This window comes from Canis lupus, chromosome 7 (assembly GCF_003254725.2).
Source record: "Canis lupus dingo isolate Sandy chromosome 7, ASM325472v2, whole genome shotgun sequence".
Lineage (NCBI taxonomy): Eukaryota > Metazoa > Chordata > Mammalia > Carnivora > Canidae > Canis > Canis lupus.
In genome coordinates this window covers 4,839,699-4,862,173 of record NC_064249.1, presented here as the reverse complement: position 1 = coordinate 4,862,173, position 22,475 = coordinate 4,839,699, and the positions used below count along the sequence as shown (strand labels likewise).

The window sequence follows — 22,475 nt, the reverse complement described above, 5'->3', positions numbered from 1 at the left end:
AAAGAGCAACTAATAAATTACGAGTTTCAGTCAAAATAAGACTAAAAGAACCATAATAAATAACACTCAAAAAAGGGAGAAGAAAGGTGTGAAAGAAAAGTAAGTATAATCAATTCACAGGAAAATGTGTCAGTATAACCAACAGCTTCAAGGATCAGGAGGCCGAGGTGGCCATTAAAAGCAAGAAAGATAAGAGCGCTACCAGGAAGAAAGAACATTAATGGCAATAATTTGTTTGGAATGTTTGGAAGCCTGAGAAGCTTGGGACATTTGGAACTTCAGGCAGAATTCTCAGCACAGAGGTCAAAGTTTAGGAAAAGAAGTCAAGACAGACAGAGTGCCTGGCCATCCCCAAGACCTGCAAGGACAGTCATAGGCCTAATCTACAGGTTTGGTTTTGGAAGGCGAGAGAGATAACATAATAAAAAGAATGATGTGCTTTTATATGTATATAAACAATCATGAAATTTGGAAAAGTAATACCTTGTTAAAAGAAGTGTTCATTTAAAGCTATTTAGTAATGTTTTTTTTTCCAGTTGTACCCTAATAGCTAGAAGATACTACTGAGATATTTTATGAAAAGAGACAATACCATGAAATAACTCGAACTTCTAAATGTGGCTCTTTTTTAAAATATCAATCAAAGTATATTAAAGACATATGCCTATTATATAAATGTCCAAAAGAGTTAACAAAATAAAAAGTAAATGTACTTTTAATGAATTAAAATATAGAGTAATTCATTAAAATGTACCTTTAATGAATTAAAATATAGAGTAAAATATAGAGTAATTAAAGATAATGCCTAAATGACAACAAAAATATCCACAACAAAGAAACAAATAATTTTCTTTAAAAACTATTTCTTTGGAAAATAAAAAAAATTGTTTAAATATAGTTAATATACTTTAAAAATTAAACTTTCACTCAAGATTGAGTCAAAAGAAATGTAGAAAACATATAGGATGAAAATACTGTCCCTCAACTTCCAGAAAGAACTACTAGAAAAAAGGAAAAAAACACCAAAAATAAAAAGAAAAAAGGTAGATAATTTAACAAACAAATTTATAATAAGATGTGATTGATAAACAGGAAAGATATTCCCTGATGAAAATATGTATTTTCCTATAGAAATTGGAAATTTAGCTTTGAAGATTAAAAAAAGCAAGCCAAAGTCATTGAAATCTTGGACCCTTAGCTTCTCAACTGATTATTTAAATCATTTAAGAAAATTTTCTCTTCAATTTGCTTTCCTCAAACCTGAAGTCCTTCACATATTTAAAAAGGAAAACAAAAATGTAGCCTGCAAAGATTAAAAATTATTTAAATGTGGCAAAATTTAAGCTAAGTGATACTTCTAAATTTCCCTCCTGTAGTGTAAACTTGAAATCAATATGTTTTTTAAAAAAATTTGACAACTGGATGATTTTTATAATTTTATTAGTATAGATGACTGGTTTCCAGTCTTTTAAAAAAGGAAACCATCTAACTGTCAATGATTTTTAAAGACTCTCCCATGTGATTCCCTCATTGTATACTATGTGCAATATTATGACTTCTACAATGCTTTAAAAAATAGACACATATTTCAAAAAGATTAGCATGCAAATTAGACATATGTACTTCTCTAGAGACAGCAGTTGATCTGCCTATCCATTTAAGGACTCCTAGTAACTCAGTAACTCCTCAGAGATGTAAGAGTCATTGGGTGGGAACTACTAATTGAGAAGTCAGTTTAGAAAGGATATAACCCATTCACTGTGTGTAGTGTTTCATAGCTTATGATAGGGTTCACACACCAATTCTGAAAAAGTAGACCGGGAAAGAGTAAGAATTCTCATTTTCCAAATGAGACGATCAAAGTCTACAAAGATAAGGAAATGGGTCAAAATTACATAGCTTAAGAACAGTGGAATTCCTAGTAGATAGCAGGTCTTACTACTAATTACTGAGTGTTTTTTATCCATTACAATTTATTCATTCAGTCATGGAAGGGCAGTGTAGCTATTTTCATTAAAATCAACTAACATATTTAACCAATAATCCAGAGAAAGAAACAAATATATTTTTATTTATACCTTTTTTGGACTATGTAAAAATTTGCCTGGCTACAATTCTACAGAATAATCATTTTTAGGGTATTAAAACAAAAAGAAATGCCAAAATGAGTTATCATATGCTAAATAGATAAGCCCACTCAGAAAAGTGTTATGGAATAGGAAGACAATAAACTTCCAAATACTGCAAAATTTGCAAGCTCCAATATTTTTAAACTTTCATTTTGTCACTTCTAAATGCACTAATCTATAAAACCCAAATGTCTGGTTAATTTCTTCAAAATCTTAAGATCAGGTACCTTCATTAAAATGCATTAACACAATTCATTAATTAGTTAAGAGGGAGGCAACTGAGAACACCATGTAAGATGATGTGCAAAAGAATGTGGGAAACAGTAACTGAAGGTTACTAAAAGAACTAAAACTGAAAAGTCAAGGAATTGGACACAGAACATAAGGTCTTAAAGCATATTATTTTGGATTTTGAAAGACCTTTATGATACTTTTTTCATGTGTGATATTAAAATGTTTCTTTTTTCTGCCCCATTCCAAAGAACCATAAAAAAGCAAGTTAAAATAGGGATGAAATAAAATGCTTACAGGTTTGTATCTCAGTGCATCTCTGTAGGATCCAAACAAAGCAGCCTGCGCCCTAAGAAACGCCCTAGCTACTCCATCACCCGTAGCTGTAGACTGCTTCTTCAGTTTATTTTTCAGGGCCGAGACCTGCATGACAGAGAGGAACAGTTAAATTAACACCTCAGAAATTGGTACAGCGAGGTACGAACCCAATCAGCAGGCAAACCACAGTGTCTGCAGGTCAGCCAAAAACTCATCCTCCTCCCAGATAGCTTATCTTTTTAACTGCAGAGAGCACCTGCTGGTCTGTTAATTGAAACGAAAGCAGGAGCCCATAGTAACGTGCTAATGCAAATTGGTTTATGCTCTCTTTTTTTCCCAAGGCCTCTTGACATAAATAAGCTTTAATTATTTTACAGTAAACTGCTTGTGAGCCACTTTTCTGCAGATTTTTAGCAATTACAACATGTGTCTACTTGTTTTGAGATGAAGCCGGTTGGGTATCGTTCATTTCTGCCATGTAAGGTTATTTGTTACACAGGTCCTCCAGGATCACTTACCATTTAATTTTATTTTTGGAAGCCTCATTTGCATATGTAATTTTCTAGTCATTTGTTGAACAGTTTTCACCATTATTAGACAAAAAGAGGGGGGAGAAGTTAAAAGTGATTGAGAACCTATCATGAGTAGGTTATGCACATGTTATACACTGTCTCATTTAATTTTCACAGGCTTCTAAAAAAGACTTCATATTACCATTTATGAATGAAGAAACAGGGGCTCAAAGATGTGAATCAGTTGGTCCTCAGTATACAGGAAATACATGGTAAGACTGAGATTTCAACCCAGTTCTGTCCAGTTTTTTCCATCACAGTGTGCTGGGTTTGTGTTCAATGTCATTGCCTTATAAGCCAGTAATCAGATTAAAATGTTTTTAAATCAAAGAAAAATTTATTACCCAAGGGTTTGCATAATTTTTTCAAGCATCTAAATTTGTTAAATTTTTAAAACATTTTGATCCTTCAATTTCAGGTTCTATTATCTTAGAGAATGCGTATTATTTATGAATGGCCCTTACTCAGATGAGTATTTTATAGGTTAGTCAAACTCCTGATGTATACTTTTATTTTTTTAAGGGGAAGCGATGTGATATGTTCCTATCATCTAATTCACCTGACCAATTCTTTACACATTATGGAAAACCACACTCCCTACACTTAAAAAATATTGGTGCTCATATACATTCCTTATTGATGCTTTACATGGGAACATGAAGTCACATAAAAACTTTGTTTTCTTAAAAAAACAAAACCGGGGGCAGCCCGGGTGGCTCAGCAGTTTAACACCGCCTTCAACCCAGGGCCTGATCCTGGAGTCCCGGGATCAAGTCCCACATCAGGCTCCCTGCATGGAGCCTGCTTCTCCCTCTGCCTGTGTCTCTGTCCTGCCCCCCCCCCCACCCCCGTCTCATGAATAAATAAATAAAATCTTAAAAAAAAAAAGGTGGGAGAAATTGTGGTTGGATTGTTCCCTTAACGAAGCATATCCTTACCCTTATGAAACTACCAGATAACAAAATAATGTCGTTTCTCCTTTACATATATATGCAAAGAATGGTATTTTTTAAATTTCTTTATGCAAGCAGCCCTGGCTATTCCTGTAGATGATGATTGTAATTGAAGTGTCAACCTAATTAACAACTAAACTTTGAATAATGCTAATGAGAAATGAACACAGCATCAGAGGAAAGACCAGCTCTACAGGTGATAAACCTTCACAGTAGTGACATTTTCCAGTGTAAAGTCACAGTTACTGTGATCTGATCAAAGAAAGAGACCCCCATTGGGTCCAATTATAACCACAGTTTTGAAAAAATTATTGAGTTATGATGTTCATAATCTATGCAGAAAGGCCTTTGCAGTATAGGTCTTCTCCCCATAGCTGTGATCTTTTCAATTTATATCCAAGCTCCATAGATTCAGATAAAAGTTTGGAGCCTAATTCATTTAGCCCACAAAGTGCATAAATCAGGATTCATTTAAGAGGAAGTTTTTATTATTAAAATCTAAACTCAATAAATGCACATTTTTAGGTAACCCACCTATTCAAACAATAAATATAGCTAGATGATGAAAAACCATATCTTATGACTTAATGTCTTATTTCTAAAGTTTATAATCATGTCATTTTTTAAGCTTTAAATGTCTTTAAGGAAAACCAATGGGAATGAATATCAACACGTGTATTTAAAAACTGCTCCCCCCAAAAAAGGCTAATGATGGAAGTATATCTTATGTATTATAAAAAGTAAATGGCTGGGTTATTTTCAAATTTTACTTTTAAAAATAAAAAAACTATTTTAAATGTCATGCTTTACTTACATCTTTGCAAAAGAAAATTCCTCAAAGTGCATTCTTCTATAAAACATGAAATTGATAATTCAGTTCTCCACAAATCGAGTATTCTTAAGATAATCATAATACATGCCCACAGAGAATGGAGGTAAGTCAAACCATGCCTTAGCCTTCTTTACTCCAAATCCTTCAGTGCTGAATTCAATACCGCTTAAGCTATCTAGGATATTAATCATATTGCCACAAGCCCTACCTAACGAAACCGTAAATATGGGGCCTTCATCTTCAAAATTAGCCAGTCAGTGTAGTTTCTGAGCTCCCTCAGGAGCTCTGCAGAAAATAGGAAAAAAAAAAGAAAACATTTGTTCTAGAACTGTGTTGTCCAATACAGTAGCCACTTGGAATGTGACTAGTCCAAACAGGGATTTAAGTGTAAAATACACACTGAAATTTGAAGACCTTAATAGCCCCCAAAAGGTAAAATATGTCATTAATAATTTTTGTAGTGATTTCATTACAAAATTTTTTTTGAATATTTGGTTAAATAAAATATATAAAAATTAATTTCACCTATTTTTTTTAGTTTTTAATGTGGTTACCAGAAAATTTAAAATTGCATATGTGGCTCACATTTCCATTGAACAGTACTATTCTACATGAGCATACTATCTAATTTCATATAGAGATGTGAGACTAAAACATTGCCTGGTAAGAAATATGGTCACTTTGTTTCTTTGCCTATTTCTACATTATTTCAAGCTTTACAAACTGCTGGAAGAGAGGTTTTCCTTGACCTCTTCTAGGCAGGTTTTGACTATCAGTAGGTAGATCTACAGTTGTTCCTGTTTTTCAGAGACCAAGAGAGCAGGTGAATTAAGTGGTTTCTAGATGCACAAATGAATGCTCAAAAATAGCTTGTAAAAATGAAATATAGTTTTTAAAATCAGTTTTAGACAGAAAGATATGACTCTAATATAAAGTGACTGGGTCAACCTTGCTGTTTCCCTGTCCTTTGGATCACTGGAGTAAATTATCACCAGTTGCCAATGCCCTTTGCAGTGCTAATTAGCTTTTAGCAGTTTCTATCTATAAAAACGGTGGTGTCTCTTTTGTACTTTTTCAATATTTGGTCTGGGAAATAGCATTTTCTCTTTTAACTTCCAAACTTCTTAATTTAGTTAGGAAATAAATGTACATGTTCTCCCGGAATCCCAAAGTTTATAGTCACATGTAATCCTGAACCCAGAAGAGCATTGGTAACTTTAGTCACATGGCTATTACCACACAATCCCATTATGTGATACCAAAAAAGTATCCACTATTTTCTTTTTTTATTCTTTTTTTTCTTTTTTTATTCTTAAGAAAGTAAGCAAGCCTCAATCTCCAATGGCTAAGGATTACTTGAAAACTGACATCTGATTTTATTATGTCATTCTTTAGTCTGTAAATAAATTATCTTTTTAAGTCTTATTAGGTATTATACTAGACTCCCAAAAAAGTTAAACAGTGAAAAGAACTTCAGAAATAGACATAATTTCATCACTCTTATCAAATGTTTAAATTCCTTTCACACAGCGAGAATTCAGCCTTCTAAGCATCCATCCACTGGAGGAATTATAACCTGGGTTTAGCACAGCGGGAGTTCACTGCAACATGAATAATATTACCACCAATTCTCCACTTTTACCCTCTTAACACTAAAGTGACTATGAATAAAAGTAGGGAATTACATGAGTAAACATAACAAACAGGTATAAATTAAAAGAGTGCAAGGCACGTGCACACAGTGTGAGTAAGGAAGTAATTATGCAACCGGGAGTTAGGAAGAGAAAACCTATTAAAGGAGCTAAGTTTTTCAGAGAAGTGACAGATTTTTCTCTTGACTTTTAGATGTGTCTTTTCACGAAATGTAAATTAACCCCTCTACCCAGAAATTTTAATTTTGCTTTCTGGATCACAAAATAAACATGAGGGTAAAGAACAGAAGGTAAAAATAAATGTCCAGAAATAGTATTTAGATAACCTACACAACTCTAAAACACCCCTCTGATGGTTTTAAATACCTCCTTTGATGTAACTACACTGTACTGGAGAAGCCACACACATTTAGAAAAGTCGCAGCTTCAAATAATTATCCGCTTTAGAAAAAAGTTACGAAGATAAAATATTTTATTCTCCCTTGAAACATATTATGGTCAGTACATGAATCAGATTTTAAATCCCCACATTCTTTAATCCTTCTAATGTTCTTTTTTTTTTTTTTTTTAGAAACAAAATTAACTTTACCTTCTTAATTTTCTAGCAAGCTTCTACTTTAGGATTAAAACAGTAACCATATCAAATGAAAAGCATAAGATATATTTGTGGAGGGTATCATTACATTGTCTCTTTGTATGCTTAAATTACCTATCAAAACCTAAATTATTTTTTTTAGAACTTCAATTAATACAGGGCCAGTTCTCACTATTTTCCTTTCAGAAGCCATTATGAAATTAAGACAACCAAACTGCTCTTATCCCACACCTCAAGCCCAATGTCAGGCCAGTGTCTATAATATCAATGTCACTTCCATTCATTCAGTAACTCAAAGAGGAATCTTGCAGGTCCTCCTCAACACTTCACCCTTTCTCTCATCACCCACATGCAATACATCACCAAGCACTGTAAATTAGACCTCTGATGGAGATTCAAATCTGTCCACTTCTCTCTACATACCTGCCACTACCAAGTTCAAGCAACTAGCATCTCTACCTAGATTACTGCAAATGGTCTCAATGATCTTCCTGTTTCATTGCTTATTCCCAGTCATCTTCAGGACCCAGACCCAAAGAAGAGATTTTTCGAAGTTAAAGTAGATCACACCAATCTTCTGCTAAATATCTCCAGTGAATTTCCAATAAAGTCCAAATGTCCTTAACAAGAGCTACAGATCCTTTATGATAGCACCTCTTGCATATCTCTACAATCTCATTTTGGGTTTCTTTTTAAATTTTATTTATTTATGCATGAGAGACACACACAGAGAGAGAGAGAAAGAGAGAGAGAGAGAGAGAGAGAGAGAAGGAGAATCAGGTTCCCTGCGGAGAGCCCCCAGTGCGGGGCTCCATTATGCAAGGCATCAGATGCTCAAACATTGAGCTACCCAAGTGTCCCATACAAACTAATTTTGCATAACTCTTTTGTTCATCTTACTGCAGCTATACAAGATTTCCTTCCATTTCTTGGATTTGCCAACCTCTTCCCCACAGTAGAACCTTTGTACATGCTATTCCTCCTCCTACTGCTACTCTGCAATGCTTACTCATACTCATCATTCAGGCCAATTCTGGAAACAGATGTTGACACGCTGAGCTCAGCTGGACCACAAATGGCTGATCTGAGTTTTTCAACTGGTAAGAATGATATCAGTTTGGCTAAAATAATTTTCATTTTAGCTTACTTATTGCAGAGATGACTGCTAGTCCACCAACATCCACTCTCCCTTTCTTTGGTAAGAGAAATCCTAAGTTTTGACTGGCACTTGCTCAACCCAGTTACCTTGACCCAGCTATTTTTCAACATCCCTTCTGACACGGTGTGGCCATGTGGTTGCATTTAGATGAATGGAATGTGAGTTCCATGAGAGCAGTATATTATGTCTTCCTGTTCACTCAGCTCCTAGCATAATACAAGCAAATAGTAGGTGCTTGATAAATATTTGAATGACTGAATGAATGAATAAATATGTAAGTAGCAAACTGTCACACTTCTACAATAATTTCTCTAGTTCACTGGATCAGAATATCTGTGATGGGGCCCAGGAACATAATTCATTTAAAAGTTCACCAAGTCATTATATTATCAGCAAGATCCGGAAACCACTATTATGACAGTGCTCATAATATCATACATACAAAAGGTCTTTTGAATGTGGGAAAGCCATGAACTTAAAGGGCTAGAAACAAATTGGAAATTATTTTTAAAGCCAAAATTAAGGTCTTTACATTAAATATGTATGTATATATGTATGTATGTGCATATGTATGTATGTACTAGCATTAAGAACAGAGAGAAGCAAAAAAAAAAAAAAAAAAAAAGAACAGAGAGAAGCATGCTATTAAGATGATACGGGGAAAAAAGACATTCGGAGAAAGGCTAGGTAATTTAGTTGGAAATGAAAACCCATGAGAAAGCCAAGGAACTTCATGAGTACTTAAAATCACTAAGAGTAACAAACTATAAATCAACTTTAAAATGGCAAAGGTACAGAGACAAGGAGGAGGGAACTGCTAAAGTCTGGATCACTGCAGTGGGAGGGATAGATTCTCTTACTCAGTTAAAAAATATAGCTTGGAAGCCCAGAATTAATTAAGGTTTTGAGTTTTGCTTTTTGTTTTCTTTTGCTTTTGTATTTAAAATGCAGCTAAAAAATACACACCAAGAAAATACAAAAAATAGCAAAACCTATAGTCTACTTACAAACAACAAAAAAATCTCTTATAACCAGTCACATCTCTGAAAATATTTAAAAGAAGAGTGAGTTTCCTCAAACACCCAAAGTAGTATGCAGAAGCACAGTGACTGCCATTACAACATGGTCTCCCTTTCCAGAGAGAGGAAGTAAGTTACACGCACGGCCGAAAAAGTATATATTAAACATGCATCCAGGTTTCTTCTTTTCATTACTGTAAGAGTCAGATGAAAAAATCCTAATAAAATGTTCTAAGAAGTGACTACACAGGGACTTTAAAAAGCAACTTCTATTACAGAGATAAAAGAAGTGCAATTATGTTTCCCTTCAACCATTATTTACTGAATGCCTACTATTTACAAAGCCCTGCACTAAGGCTTGTGGCAGGGGCTACGTGCATCTATGTGTCTGAATTCTAACAGCTGGAGATTGAGGAGAGAGCATAACTGCATTTCTCTAGGGGAAAACTGAAAGCAGTATTTGTCTCCTGAAGTCTACTCTATCAAACCAAAAAAAAAAAAAAAATACTTCTCATAATTACTCTAGAACTTGGATAAAATTAGGTTACCTTCCTAACCTGACCACTCCAGAAATTTGTTGAGGAATTTATTTACTGCTAAATATAATAAGGATTAGAGCAGAGCTATGGCAAACCTGGAACTAATATAATATTCTCTGGGGTCTTTTTTTTTTTCTTTATAACACATATTATGACAATTTAACATATTAAGCCTTCATGTTAGGTTAGAGGAAATATCCAACAAACTAAACATATCTATTAACTATTCACATAGTTGCAAGAGTTAAATTTATTTACATATTTTTTAAAAAGCTGATTTTAAAAAAATTCTCTAAAATAGCCAATTATTTTCCAAATTTATTCCAAAATTAATTAACACACTTGAAAGTAGGTATCTTAAAATTTTACTTCAAGTCAGAAATTTGGGGCTTTTCTCTAGGTCTTTAGGCTTTTAATTTAATGATTTTTGGTGATTCAGAGCAATTTGTGTCTTTTCTTTTCATTGCAAAATAAAACCATTAACCTTTCCTTCATGTGATTCTCCAAAGGGTCACTACAAGAAACAGTATTTTAGATAGCCCCATTTTATAATAAAGTATTTTCAATTTTTTAGTAATTAAATATGCTTTAAACTAAATGTAGCTATCCTATAACATATCAGGGTCTATAGGGAATTGTACAATAATGCTTACGTGTACTAAAAGTCCTACAAATTCTCATAATAGAAAATAAAAAATCATTTTCCAGTAGATTATATGTAAGATAAAAATAAGTTCTTAAAACAGTGTTAACAATCCTAATTTAAATAAAATACAACATACTGATATTTCTTCACCAAGATTAGAATAGAGAGTAAGCTTTTATATAAAAGTCCAAAACAATTACTCATTACATTGTATATCATGTTTATAGGAGAGGTACCATGGTCTAGTATTTGGGGCATAAGTATGAGAGGATCAAACTATATAAACTAAAGCTCTAGAAATATCATCAACAGTATACTTTCTATGTCTTCATCTTACCTAAAATAGGGATAAGTATGGCCTGAGAGAATAATATTTTTTACAATCTAATGAGTTAAAATTATTTAAAGACAGTTAAGCAATATAGGCCAAATTCATTTTTCTGGTAATGGATATTTTAATGCATGTAACTTTTTCAGATGTCAATTTTAACTTGCTTTCATCTATAAGAATTAGTTTAAAATTGTTTTAACTTAATTTTCTCATGAAGAGATTTCTTAAATCCCATTATAATTCTAATTAGCTTAATTTTCTAACAAGAGTTTCCCTATTTATTTTTGAAATAGTTAACAATTCTCCAAATTACTTTAAAATATTAATGATAAAAATTAAAATGAGCAGTAATACCTTAGAAACAGTACATTTTAAATTATTATGTAATTGAAACTAAATTTGTGTATATATTTGGAAAAGAGGAGGTCTCAGTAGTACATTTTCTTAGACTAAAATGAACTCACTTGAAATTTCAAATGGATTTAATTCAACTGTTTCAATTTCCCACATTTAAAAACATACCACAGTAACACTGATAAATTCAACTGATGTTGTTACATAGCCCTAAAATTTTTTATTTCAAAACACTCAACTTACATGTTTGAAGGTATCTATATTTGACATAGCCACTAAAAAATAAAATCACAATGCATTTAGACAGAAAACTACAAAAGTATATTTTAATGGATCTACTGCTTTTAACAGATATCCATGTAATAATCAGTATCGTTAAAATCACTCTCAATAACATTTGTTTTTTTCTTTTAATGATCTAAATCTATAGTGAAATGATGAAATCGAAAAACAAGTGTTCTTGTCAGAAGACAGGAAGAGAGTTTTTTCCCTTCCCTTAAAGAAAACAAAGGATTCCTGAAAGCTTTGCCCTGATTTATTTTTCCAATTTTAAATACCTTAAGAGTAGCGGAACTGCTACTGGCATGGTAGTATTTCTAACAGTCAATAAATCTAAAATATTATGTGTGAATATTGGAATGAAGCCATTAAGAAGATTACAGCATGCAACACAGCAGAGGGTCCACAGGAAAAAAGAACTAGTAATTCAGGACAACTGTGACCACTGACCTTTGAACAGCCAAGACCACTGGTCAAGCTGACACAATAATAGAGTGCACATGCATAGAAAGTCATCTAGCCTCTAAGTATAATTTAAACGCTTTGGTGAATGATTTTAAAAGGCCCCCTTTTAAATATCAGTTAATTTATTAAATAATCAAACAATACCAGTAGTAATATTTTTCAGGATTCAAGTGATTTTGTTAATTCAGATCACAAAAAAAATCAGTAAGATCATTTGTAATTTTAACACATCTCATTTAAAACATTTATAATTAGAGAAAGTATGATGTGATACTTTATCATATCTCCTACAGAACTATAAGAGATAGCTCTTGTAAAACTGATGAAAAAGCTAAATTTATTAGAGAGGGGTTAAACAATCACCTAAAATATTTTTAGAAAATGACCATAACTTTAAAACTACTCATATACTTTCAGCAAATGGTCCTAGTTCCACTCCACGGCTGTATCCACTTATTCATTTTTCAAATTTGTCTGTAAGTCTGCACTCTTTAATTTCAAGCATACGCATGGTTATATCTATAGAACCTTGCAGTGTGCCTTTTTTATGATTTTTATGATATTTTGGTTATAAACAGTTAACTGTTCCTTATAAATAAATAACAAGATGGTTCCTCCTGTCATTTTACATTTTTAGGCTCTTGTATTTTATGAGTACTATTTGACTTCCTTTTATTTTAAAGTAAATGTCTTAATATCAAACTAATTCTACTGGGAAAGTAGTACTTCTGAATTAAAAAAGAATCACCCATAAAAAAATTACTATTAAGGATTGTTTTTCTCAAGGAAATAAAATCAGCCATCATTAAAATTGACTATAAAAATTTTAATGACACAAAAAAGCTGATTTATTTCTCTTTTTTCATTTTCTTTCTTTCTTTCTTTCTTTCTTTTTTTTTAAATAAACAATCCTTTCTCCTTAGGGCATTAACAGTAGGAAATGCATTGTACATAAAGACAGTATTGTAGTTGGGACTTTATTTCATAATTATTTTCCTATCCAATGAAGAATTTTTTGATGAATTTCTAAGTTAATAACTCTAATCATTTCTAGCAGCTTCTGCAAAATTTTTATAATGAGGCAATCTACTTGTAATGAGCTAAAAGATAATATAATTCTTTACTGGTCTGGGTTTGGATTTGTTCATACATAGCATAAATTTTACTACAGTAAGATAAAGTAGTTCAATTTAATTTGTTTCAAGGTCAGCAAGTATTTTAGTTTATTTACGGGCATAGATAATCTGATTTTAACTTTAAAATCACATTTTTCCCATCACTAGCTATAAAAACAATCAAAGTCAGTATCATTGTATTTTTTGTTCAAAATTTTTAAATTCACTTTTTCAAACTCCCTGATAATGATTTCAAAGTACTTGCATAATGCAGAAAAATATATGACGAAGGATTTTTATTTTCAAATTTGACTATCCCTAAAAAAACTGGAGTTTTTTAGGAGAGTTATTTTTAACTTAGAACTATGTCATTAAGATATTTCTTAATAGCCATTAATATACATACAGAAACAGTGGAAGTCTGCATTTTTGCACCGTTCTAAGGAATACGAAGGCCCCAAAAATGCAGTTTTGGTGACTATCTAACATGAAATACAGAATATATCCTATTATAAGCTGCAGACACACACATGCACACACACACACAAACCCTCTGCAAGATCAAAGACCAGAAGAGAACTGGCACTTAATTTATCAGCCTTTACAGACAAAAGACAGTTTTCGTCATTTCAAAAGGATCAGATGTCTTTTATGACAAACTGGGTTTGCAGTTTAATTTACAAATAGAATTCTAAGTAAGCAGTCTTTGCTCTGCCAAAGCAAATGACAAACAGTGTAGGTTTTCATTCTTGAGGCCCTCAGCAGGATAGAAAAGATTAAAATAAAACTGAAATAATTTAGAGAAAACAAATAAATGTTTCAAAAAGTTGAGGGAGATCAAAGCCAGAATTTTCTGACCCCAACTGTACAAGCATTTCTTATTATATTGACCAGTGCCATCAGATCATTAATTAAAAGGAAAAGCACTGGCAGGTGGCAGGGAAGCAAAAGCCGGTAATTGGCCCCCTTCTTCTCCTTGCCTTCAAAAACTCTCTCATTCTTTTGCAAGACATGCCACTAGGCAGACAGAAATGCCTACTTTGTAATATAATGATTAAGATGAGATGAAGAGACTTAGGTTTAAAGAAACTCTGCCTAATGAATGCATCTAGCTTTTTAATTATGATCCTACTTTTACAATAGGAATAGGATGTTCCATTCAACATCTCAACTGCCAAAAGGTAGAAAATATTAAATATAGAATCTACACAGATTCCTCTCACACCCATGCACATACTCATCCCTTTTATTTCAGATAGAAAATTGGGAAAAATAAGTCTTGGTAATACAAGGGTCCAGGAGAAAACATATATATTGATATATATATAGAGAGATATATGTTCACCACAAAATAACCTTCAGACTTACCACATCACTCGGTAGGTTGTTCAAGTCATTAAATGGTGATTCTAAAGTGTTTGTGTCAACATTTAACATAACCACATCCTCCAAAGATTTATTTTTCACTCTCTGTTTAAAAAACACAATTATAAATAAACATCTTAGTATATTTTCCTTCCAAAACTATGATGAGCTTAGAAATGTAGAGAAAATTATTTTAATGATAATTAGCCTTGGGAAAAGAAAAAAGGAAAATCCTATGCTATAAGAACATATAAACCACTTTGCCTCATGAAAGTTTGCCTACAACCGTTCAAGAAGATTGGGTAAAATATCCTTAAAATAAAATGTTTGCTCATCTAAACACATTGACTTAGTTTGGAGATACTGAATATAATTACCAAAGATATATTACAACAAAAACTCACAAAATAGGCACAGCTATACTAAACCACAAAAATTTATACCGTTATCAACTGAATTTCAATCCTATGATACAGGAACTTGTGGCTTGTTCTATACCTATTTTTAACATAAATCATATTGTAGGGATAACATAAGCCAATAATTAACACTACTGTAGTGAACCAAGTTTTAAATTAATAAATATTTTCTCTGTATTTCCATATCAATTCAGTGTAAGCTGATGATGAGGACTGTAAGTTGAATAAGAAAAATGACAGAACAGTAATAAGGAATTGTTGGAATATTTATCACATGAATTTAATATAAAAGATCAAATTGCATAGCCTATTAGATTAATTGACTTGTCTTTTTTGTTTGACGACTTAGTCAAATGGTCAAATTTTCTCAATATGTGGACTAATGATAGTAAATTAGAATTTCATCAAATTTTTCATTCTTAAAAGAAGAAATTTTGGTTTCTTTTTCCTATTTAAACTGATATTTATACTTAAGCAAATCATCTAATTCCATTTGCCTTATTTAAATGATAGCAAATAGTATTACTCTTTGATGCAAATAAAGTGCTCATTAATGAAATATATCTATCAATTCAGAATTCCTTAATTGTATAGGCCAGCTAGCAATAAGTCAATTAATTTCAGTGTAGTATTTTTTTCAGTATAGTATTTTTAAAAATGACATTCCATAATAATGGCCATTTTTGAGAATTATTAAATATCTTAAATTTTAAATTGGCCAAACCAAATTTTTTAAGTTGCTCAAGATTCTAGTTTCCCTGATCCATTTAGAACTTCAAATATCTGCAAATTAGGTAGAATGTTAAATTTGCTAGGGAAATGATGGTCTAGAGTACGGTATTTGTATGTGTTAAGAAAGCCATAATGTCTATGTATAATATGAATTATCAAGGAACACATGATTTTAAAAATCCATCTTGTTAAAGACATTGTAATTATTCTAAAATAAGAGTCAGAGGATGGCTATTTCTTAGAAATTAACAGAGAATCACCTACGATTGTAACACTATTGACAAAACATTTATAAATAAACTAATTCCCTTTCCCTTAATGTGTGTGTATATATATATATATGTAAAAAAGGCTTACATATATAAATATGCAGTTATCTATAAATTACATACAGCATAACAACAAAAATAACCTATTTTATAAGCAAAAGTATATTTATATCAGTGGCATTTGGGTGGGGAAGTTGTGTCATAATTTTGATTTCTACTTTCAATTCTAAGTTGTCCCTTAACAGAAACTATAAAGATAATCCAGAAACCCAATGCACTTGTTAAAGGCTGAAATGAGTTCTTCCAAATAGCCTGGAATAATGGTTATATGATGCCTAAATACTTTGTGATGATACAAATGCTAAACTCTGAATAAAGAAGATTAGTATTAACATAAATATATACTTTTTTCCAAGTTTTCCTTAGTTTAAAAAAGTCCGATAATAGCTGAATATTAAATTCTGTCCAAGAGATCATTCAATAACAATGGAAAAGGTATTAATTTCAATAAATCAATACAACGAAGACCTACTACAATGAGAATGATTCTACATAAGCAACAAGGGAAAAGTAGTATGTAATTAAAACTTTCTTTAAATTTGGATTAATGTCAGTATTTTAGCTATGTTTCCCTCCAAGACAGGCTTTAACTATTTTCTAAAGAAGAGTAAAAGGTCCTACACCATACAAAATGGTACCACTTTCTCTGTCTCATATTGTTATAGCTCATAAAATTCATAAGCTTGCTTGGATCAGGAAAGACTAATAAAAAGGAGAATTTGCCTTTTTCTTCAAGTATAAGAAAATATTAGGACAGAAACTGAATGTCTTGTTAAGGACAACAGTAAGGTACTAAAGTTGGTAAGTTTTTCTCTCATCTCCTCTCTGTATAACCCTTCCATGCAATGTAACTACAAATGTGCATCATGTAAAGCAAGGAAGTGACACAGTGGCAGCAATCATATGTTCTTGTAAAACTACGACAACTTTTATTTAGAATTGTTTGTATATCTTAAAACATATAATGCAATCCTTATCATTTGTAGCCTCCACTAACTTATTTGTCATCATTTATAGGAATTCCTCCCTAAAGTCTCATTCAGGGAGAACAAAATTTCCTTATCCTTTTTCTGGGGAGCAAATTTACATTGAAAAAAAAAGATTTTTAGACATATTTCACTCATGACTACATAAAAATAATTAAAAGAAAGATTTAAATGGATACTAATTTCACATCTTTGAATAATTATGTCTAGAAGTCTTTGTAAAGCTGGTATGTTGAAACTGTCTTGATCAAGAGAGAATAGGGAATATTTGATTCTTCCTAAAAAAAAAAAAATCTGTTGTAACTTCAGTCTAGCAAAGTTTAAAAAATTATTCAGCTCAGTCTCACATACAAAATATGTAAATAGATACATCCACATTTTAATTGTAATACCATTAATATAAAGTAAAAAGCACAAAAGATACAAATTTTAGTTAAAAAAAAAAAACCTGCCTACTAATGACATAATAAGAATGGAATTGCAGGATGTGTATCATCTTGTAATAAATTAAGGAGAAAGTTCTAAATGGTACCCAACTGGTTTAAAGACATTCTTGAAGTTCCTAATATACCCTCTCCTTAACTATTAAACAAAATAAACTAAATAGAACTGACTACAAAGACAGTTCAATAAATCGAGAGTATAAAAGGTACAGACATTTCAGCTAATCTAATCATGGATCTAAACAGTCCCATTTAATCATGAGCCAATTTAAAATCAGAATGGACCATTTCTCTAAGACAATACCGTAAGAAGTAAAAAATTCTTAAATTTGCTCCTTAGAAAAAGTACTGATTTTCTTTATAGGTATCCAACATATATGTGTGATAAATGTAATCAGATATTTAAAACATGCACCCACTTCCATAATATTTTGGAAAAGCTGAATCAGTTGTTTTAAAATTTGATATAAAACCATTATGCAAAAATATAATATCAATAGGTACAATAAAAAACTTTAAATATTTTTCATCTGCACAAATAAAAAAATTTGTGTCCTATTAAATACATTAAGAAGAGATGTGCAGTAATATCAAAATTAAATCTGATGACTTCTTTGAAACATACCAACCTACTAAACTTAGATTTTATACAGTGAAAATACTGATGAATAAAATACCAGTTATATATTCCAAAATCAAATAATAGACTAAGTACCTATTCATTCATGTTTTGCTTTATGCAAATTGACCTTTCACTGCCAGTAAGAACAAGTTTCCTAAAAATTAGTAAACATAGAGATGCATAACCTTATCTAATAGACTTCAAAATTAAAAACAAAGTAAGTCTATTAAAGAAATTCATTAAAATGTATTCTTTGTTAATGACTTAACAAATGTTTCCCTAGTATTCTGCAAAAAGAGAATGACCAAAACCAGAACACATGTAGAATTCTCTAACTCAAGAAGGACTACTATAGGAGGAACATGACTTCTCCAGACGTGATCCTCACAAGTTTTAAAATAATCAAGGGGATCTTCCTTGATGAGCAAAGTGAGTACTGATGTATAGTGTATACAGTGACAACTAATGAGAAAACCAAATCTAACTCATTTAGGAGTTACTGATTATGAATTGGTTATAGTTATCAATTAGGAATTGGCTTAAAGGTGAATATGCACAATCAGCAAAAGAAAAAAAATAAGAAAGAAAACTGAATAAAATTGAAATCAGCTAGTATAATGTAATGATGCCATGCAACTGATCCAAGTCTTTCGTTTGGATCGAAGTCTTTTGTTTATTTATTTATTTTTTTTAGAATCTAATCTTCTAACAAGTCTTCTCTGGAAATCTCTCTGATTCCATGCTCAACGTATTTAAAGTTCAAAGTTTTTCACTATAATGATGACAAGTCACAAAATCATTTTGAAATGAAGTAATAACAATGCAAAAAAATTAGTGAATTTTAAATCTCCAACAGGACTGAAAATTTAAAAAAATTTTAAAGCTATATTCTAATTTAAAACTTCATGATTAGTGTATTAAAATCATATCTTGAAAAAGCACACTGATAAACTGGATCATAAATGTAGCTTGAAAAATAAAAACATTTTCCCTTTATGACTCAGAACTACATAACCTCTGACCTTCAAAATAAGGCCTGAAAAAGAAATAGATATAAAAGATCCCACATGACATAAAGTAAGTGGATCATCAAAGACTATGATTTTAACATTTAAAACTTACCTCACGACTTTGATCAAAATTAACATATTTTCCTCAATTTCATGCCATTGAAGATGGTCATTAAGTATATAAATTAAAATGAAATTATTCCAAATATTACCTTTTTGAAAATGATCATGTAAGTATACCCCAAATATGAAGCTAGTCACTGCTTTATACTATTCAATTGATACTCTTTTAAAACACAACTGTTTTAACTATTATTTTTATTAATTAATTTATCACTCATGTATCTCATGTCTCAATGATACTTACCTCTATGAGGCTGGAATGTATTCCAATCAGGTATGGCATTGGAGCGCTAAATTAAAGATATATAATGTATATATTTGTAAGTTCATTAAAGCTATAACAACAATATAAGTAATTCAGAAGATTTACAAAATTAAATTTTTAAAAAGATTTTAATATTGAATTAAATGTATAGTACTAATATAGCCCATTAGAGATATTTAAAATTATTCAATATATAAAAGTCAAATTTAATCTGAGAGGCCATTAATATATTTAAATTAAGGTTGTTTTGCATAAAAATCACAAAATAATTTATAATTAAAGAGTGGTAATGCCTAAAAAAATTTTTTATTTATGAAGAAGATTAGAGTTTAGGCCATAGTCTGAGTCAAATCTTCCATACACTTCCTATTAGATATAGCCTAATTATCAAATTTATTCATTTTTTATATACTTTTTTATTCAATTAGATTCTTATTTCAATGAATTTCTTAATATACCATCATTGTTTTGGTGCTACTATGGCACCAAAATATTTTGAGTCAGTCACCAAATATTTATTGAGACTTACTATCTACCAAGCACTATTTGTGAATAAGAAGTACAAAGATACCAAGCTCCTCCTCCACTGTTATCACTCACTTTCTATTCTATCTTTCTGCTCACGTACCTTAGGCTTTATTGAAATGTCATATATTCCTATTTATCCCAGCTTCACTTCTATTAATAAAATAATTTTAACAAATCAAAATATTCTAATATGTTTAAGAATAGCACTAAATTAATTCAGCAGATAATCTGTGGAGCACACCAGGTGCTAGAACCTGGGCTATGGGCTAGATACAATAATAAATGATATAAATATAAACAGTATATATTCCCTTGCAGATCTTATACTCCATCAGACGATACAGACATTAAGTAATTTTTGTAATATAAAATCGGGCTTACAAGTAATTTCAAAAACATTTCTCATGAAATACAAAAAGGGAATTTCCAACTTGACATTTTAAAATTAAAATATTATTTAACAAGAGAACATGAGAATGGGCAGATGTCTACAAAGGTGATAGAAATTATGCAAATAAACAGCTATTTAAAAATATAACATTTTTTGACATTTCTTGTATAGACATCTCTGTGTTCTATTTAATGCAAACATTTTGTTAATGAAAACAGTCTTTTTCAAAGAATCTGCTTAATTTTTCAAGCATCATTTTCACGAACAGAGTTGAGCTGTCCAAACTCCAGCATATCCATTTTGCTACTGAGAACCAATCACAGATAAAGCTAACACAGGCACCTCGAAGATCCAGTTTTCAAGGTAACCTCAAACAGCTCCACCTTTATTTAAAGATGGCTTAATCACTAATATATATCCATAATTCACTAAAAATAAGGATGGTTAAAGTTTATACTTGACTCCACATTATTCTGTTCATTACTTATTGTACTAGATTCTATCTCCCTTTTGTTTAGCTTTGTTCCTTCCTATTTTTATTTATTTATTTTTAATACAACAGACCATCTGGAATTGATCTGATATTCTGGATCACTTGACTGAAAGTTAAGAACTATTTATAGGCCTTGATATTCTTAAGACCTAACAGATTTTCTGCCTTCAAAAGGAAACAGGAGAAATAAATGTGGACTGTTCCACTTCTGCTTAAATAAAGGAAGGCTGATTACTTCCCTTGTTCAAGTTCTCATCTCTGGAATCCTTTTGGGACTCCGCAGAAGACATAAAATATATGTCACTAACTATTCTGGGCTCTCACGACTGGGTTCAGAACATTTTCACAAAACAGGGTAGCAAATCCCAAGATCTTAAATATGTCAAGCTGTCCATGTCCAAACAGTACAAAATTACCCAAGTTACTGTGCAAACTTCCAATTCACACTAGGTTTATCCTACCCACAAAATTTACAACATAGAAAGCCCATGGTATCTCCAATTTTGACACCCGTTTTAATATAATGGTTTATCAAAAAATATATAAGCCACCTAAAATTAACAATTATTATGTCTATTTTACAGATGTTGGATGAACATTAAGTAGATCAGACTTCAAAACTTCAGAGCCAAAAGTAGTAGCTAACCTATGGAAGTCCTATGAAATACAGCTAAGATAATACTTTTAAAACCTCATGAAAGTTAGTCATTTCTTGGAATACAAAACATAAATGGTTAGCAGTTGTTAAGCTAGAATAAAAATCCAATAAAGGGTTCCTATGTAGAAGTTAGTAAGAAAGTAACTCATAACTTTTTCTGTGAGATTACTGGGTATCTATGTGTTCTTATCTCACTAATTACTAACAAAATAAAAAATAGAGATTTTAGAACTACAAATGTTATTCTTCTAGAGCATAATTTCCTAAAATAATTATGATGTTTTGCATACAGATTTTATAGAACATTTTTATAGACAAATTTTATATTTTATAGACTTTACTGAATAGTTTTTTCTTTCTCATGAAAACTGAATGTGTACATCCTAATATTAAATCAGCGAAATCTCACAAAAGTAATTTTGCAACCCTAGCTGAAATCTCCTAATTAGAAGGGTGTTAATAAGTCAGGAAGAGATTCTGGCAACACAGATGTTTTATCATCCACATGCAAAATTGTCCTAGATCTTTCTGTCAATGAAGTTATTTTATAAAGATAGGATACAAAAGGCTCTGTTATGACTGCTGCTTCTTTTGCATAGCAATTAATCTTTATTCAAAAATAATTACCATGTAATAGCTTTTTTTTTTTTTTCTTTTTAGGTTTTCTTACAGAGACCACCCATGGGCACACAGTAACAGCAGTGTATTAACTTAGGGAATCTCAACAGCATAATTTTCTATTTATATTTAAAAAAAAATTCTCTTAAAAGCTAAATCTGCTCCTTTCACAGAAAGAAGAGTCAGATAGGTAGCCTAAATAAAAAAGTGGTTCAACCACTCTTGAATAAATAATGGATGACTATAATTGTACTGGTCCTATAGTCATAGTACTTCCTAGGCATTCAAGGACTCAGAAAGGCTA

At 31.3% G+C, this 22,475-nt stretch overlaps 1 protein-coding gene and 1 long non-coding RNA gene across 9 annotated transcripts in view; one reads left to right on the top strand and one right to left on the bottom strand.

The window, feature by feature from the left end:
* DENND1B (DENN domain containing 1B) overlaps positions 1–22,475 on the bottom strand; it is a 259,555-nt gene that overhangs the window by 82,452 nt on the left and 154,628 nt on the right. For 6 of the 7 annotated variants that reach the window (XM_049112036.1, XM_049112037.1, XM_025429719.3 and 3 more), the window contains 3 exons: positions 19,463–19,508; positions 14,558–14,659; positions 2,658–2,783 (listed from right to left, as the gene is read on the bottom strand). In XM_049112036.1, coding sequence (XP_048967993.1) covers positions 2,658–2,783; positions 14,558–14,659; positions 19,463–19,508 — 274 coding nt within the window. The remainder of the gene's footprint in view (positions 1–2,657; positions 2,784–14,557; positions 14,660–19,462; positions 19,509–22,475) is intronic. The other variant, XM_049112038.1, reaches the window with a different exon arrangement.
* On the top strand, positions 285–22,427 carry LOC112648288 (uncharacterized). 2 transcript variants are annotated; one of them, XR_003128895.3, is made up of 6 exons: positions 285–389; positions 3,368–3,462; positions 8,188–8,382; positions 20,653–20,765; positions 21,480–21,595; positions 22,214–22,427. It is a non-coding gene; the product is annotated as an uncharacterized LOC112648288 (long non-coding RNA). The 2 variants fall into 2 exon arrangements; XR_003128894.3 differs by lacking the exon at positions 21,480–21,595 and having other exon boundaries at positions 22,214–22,423.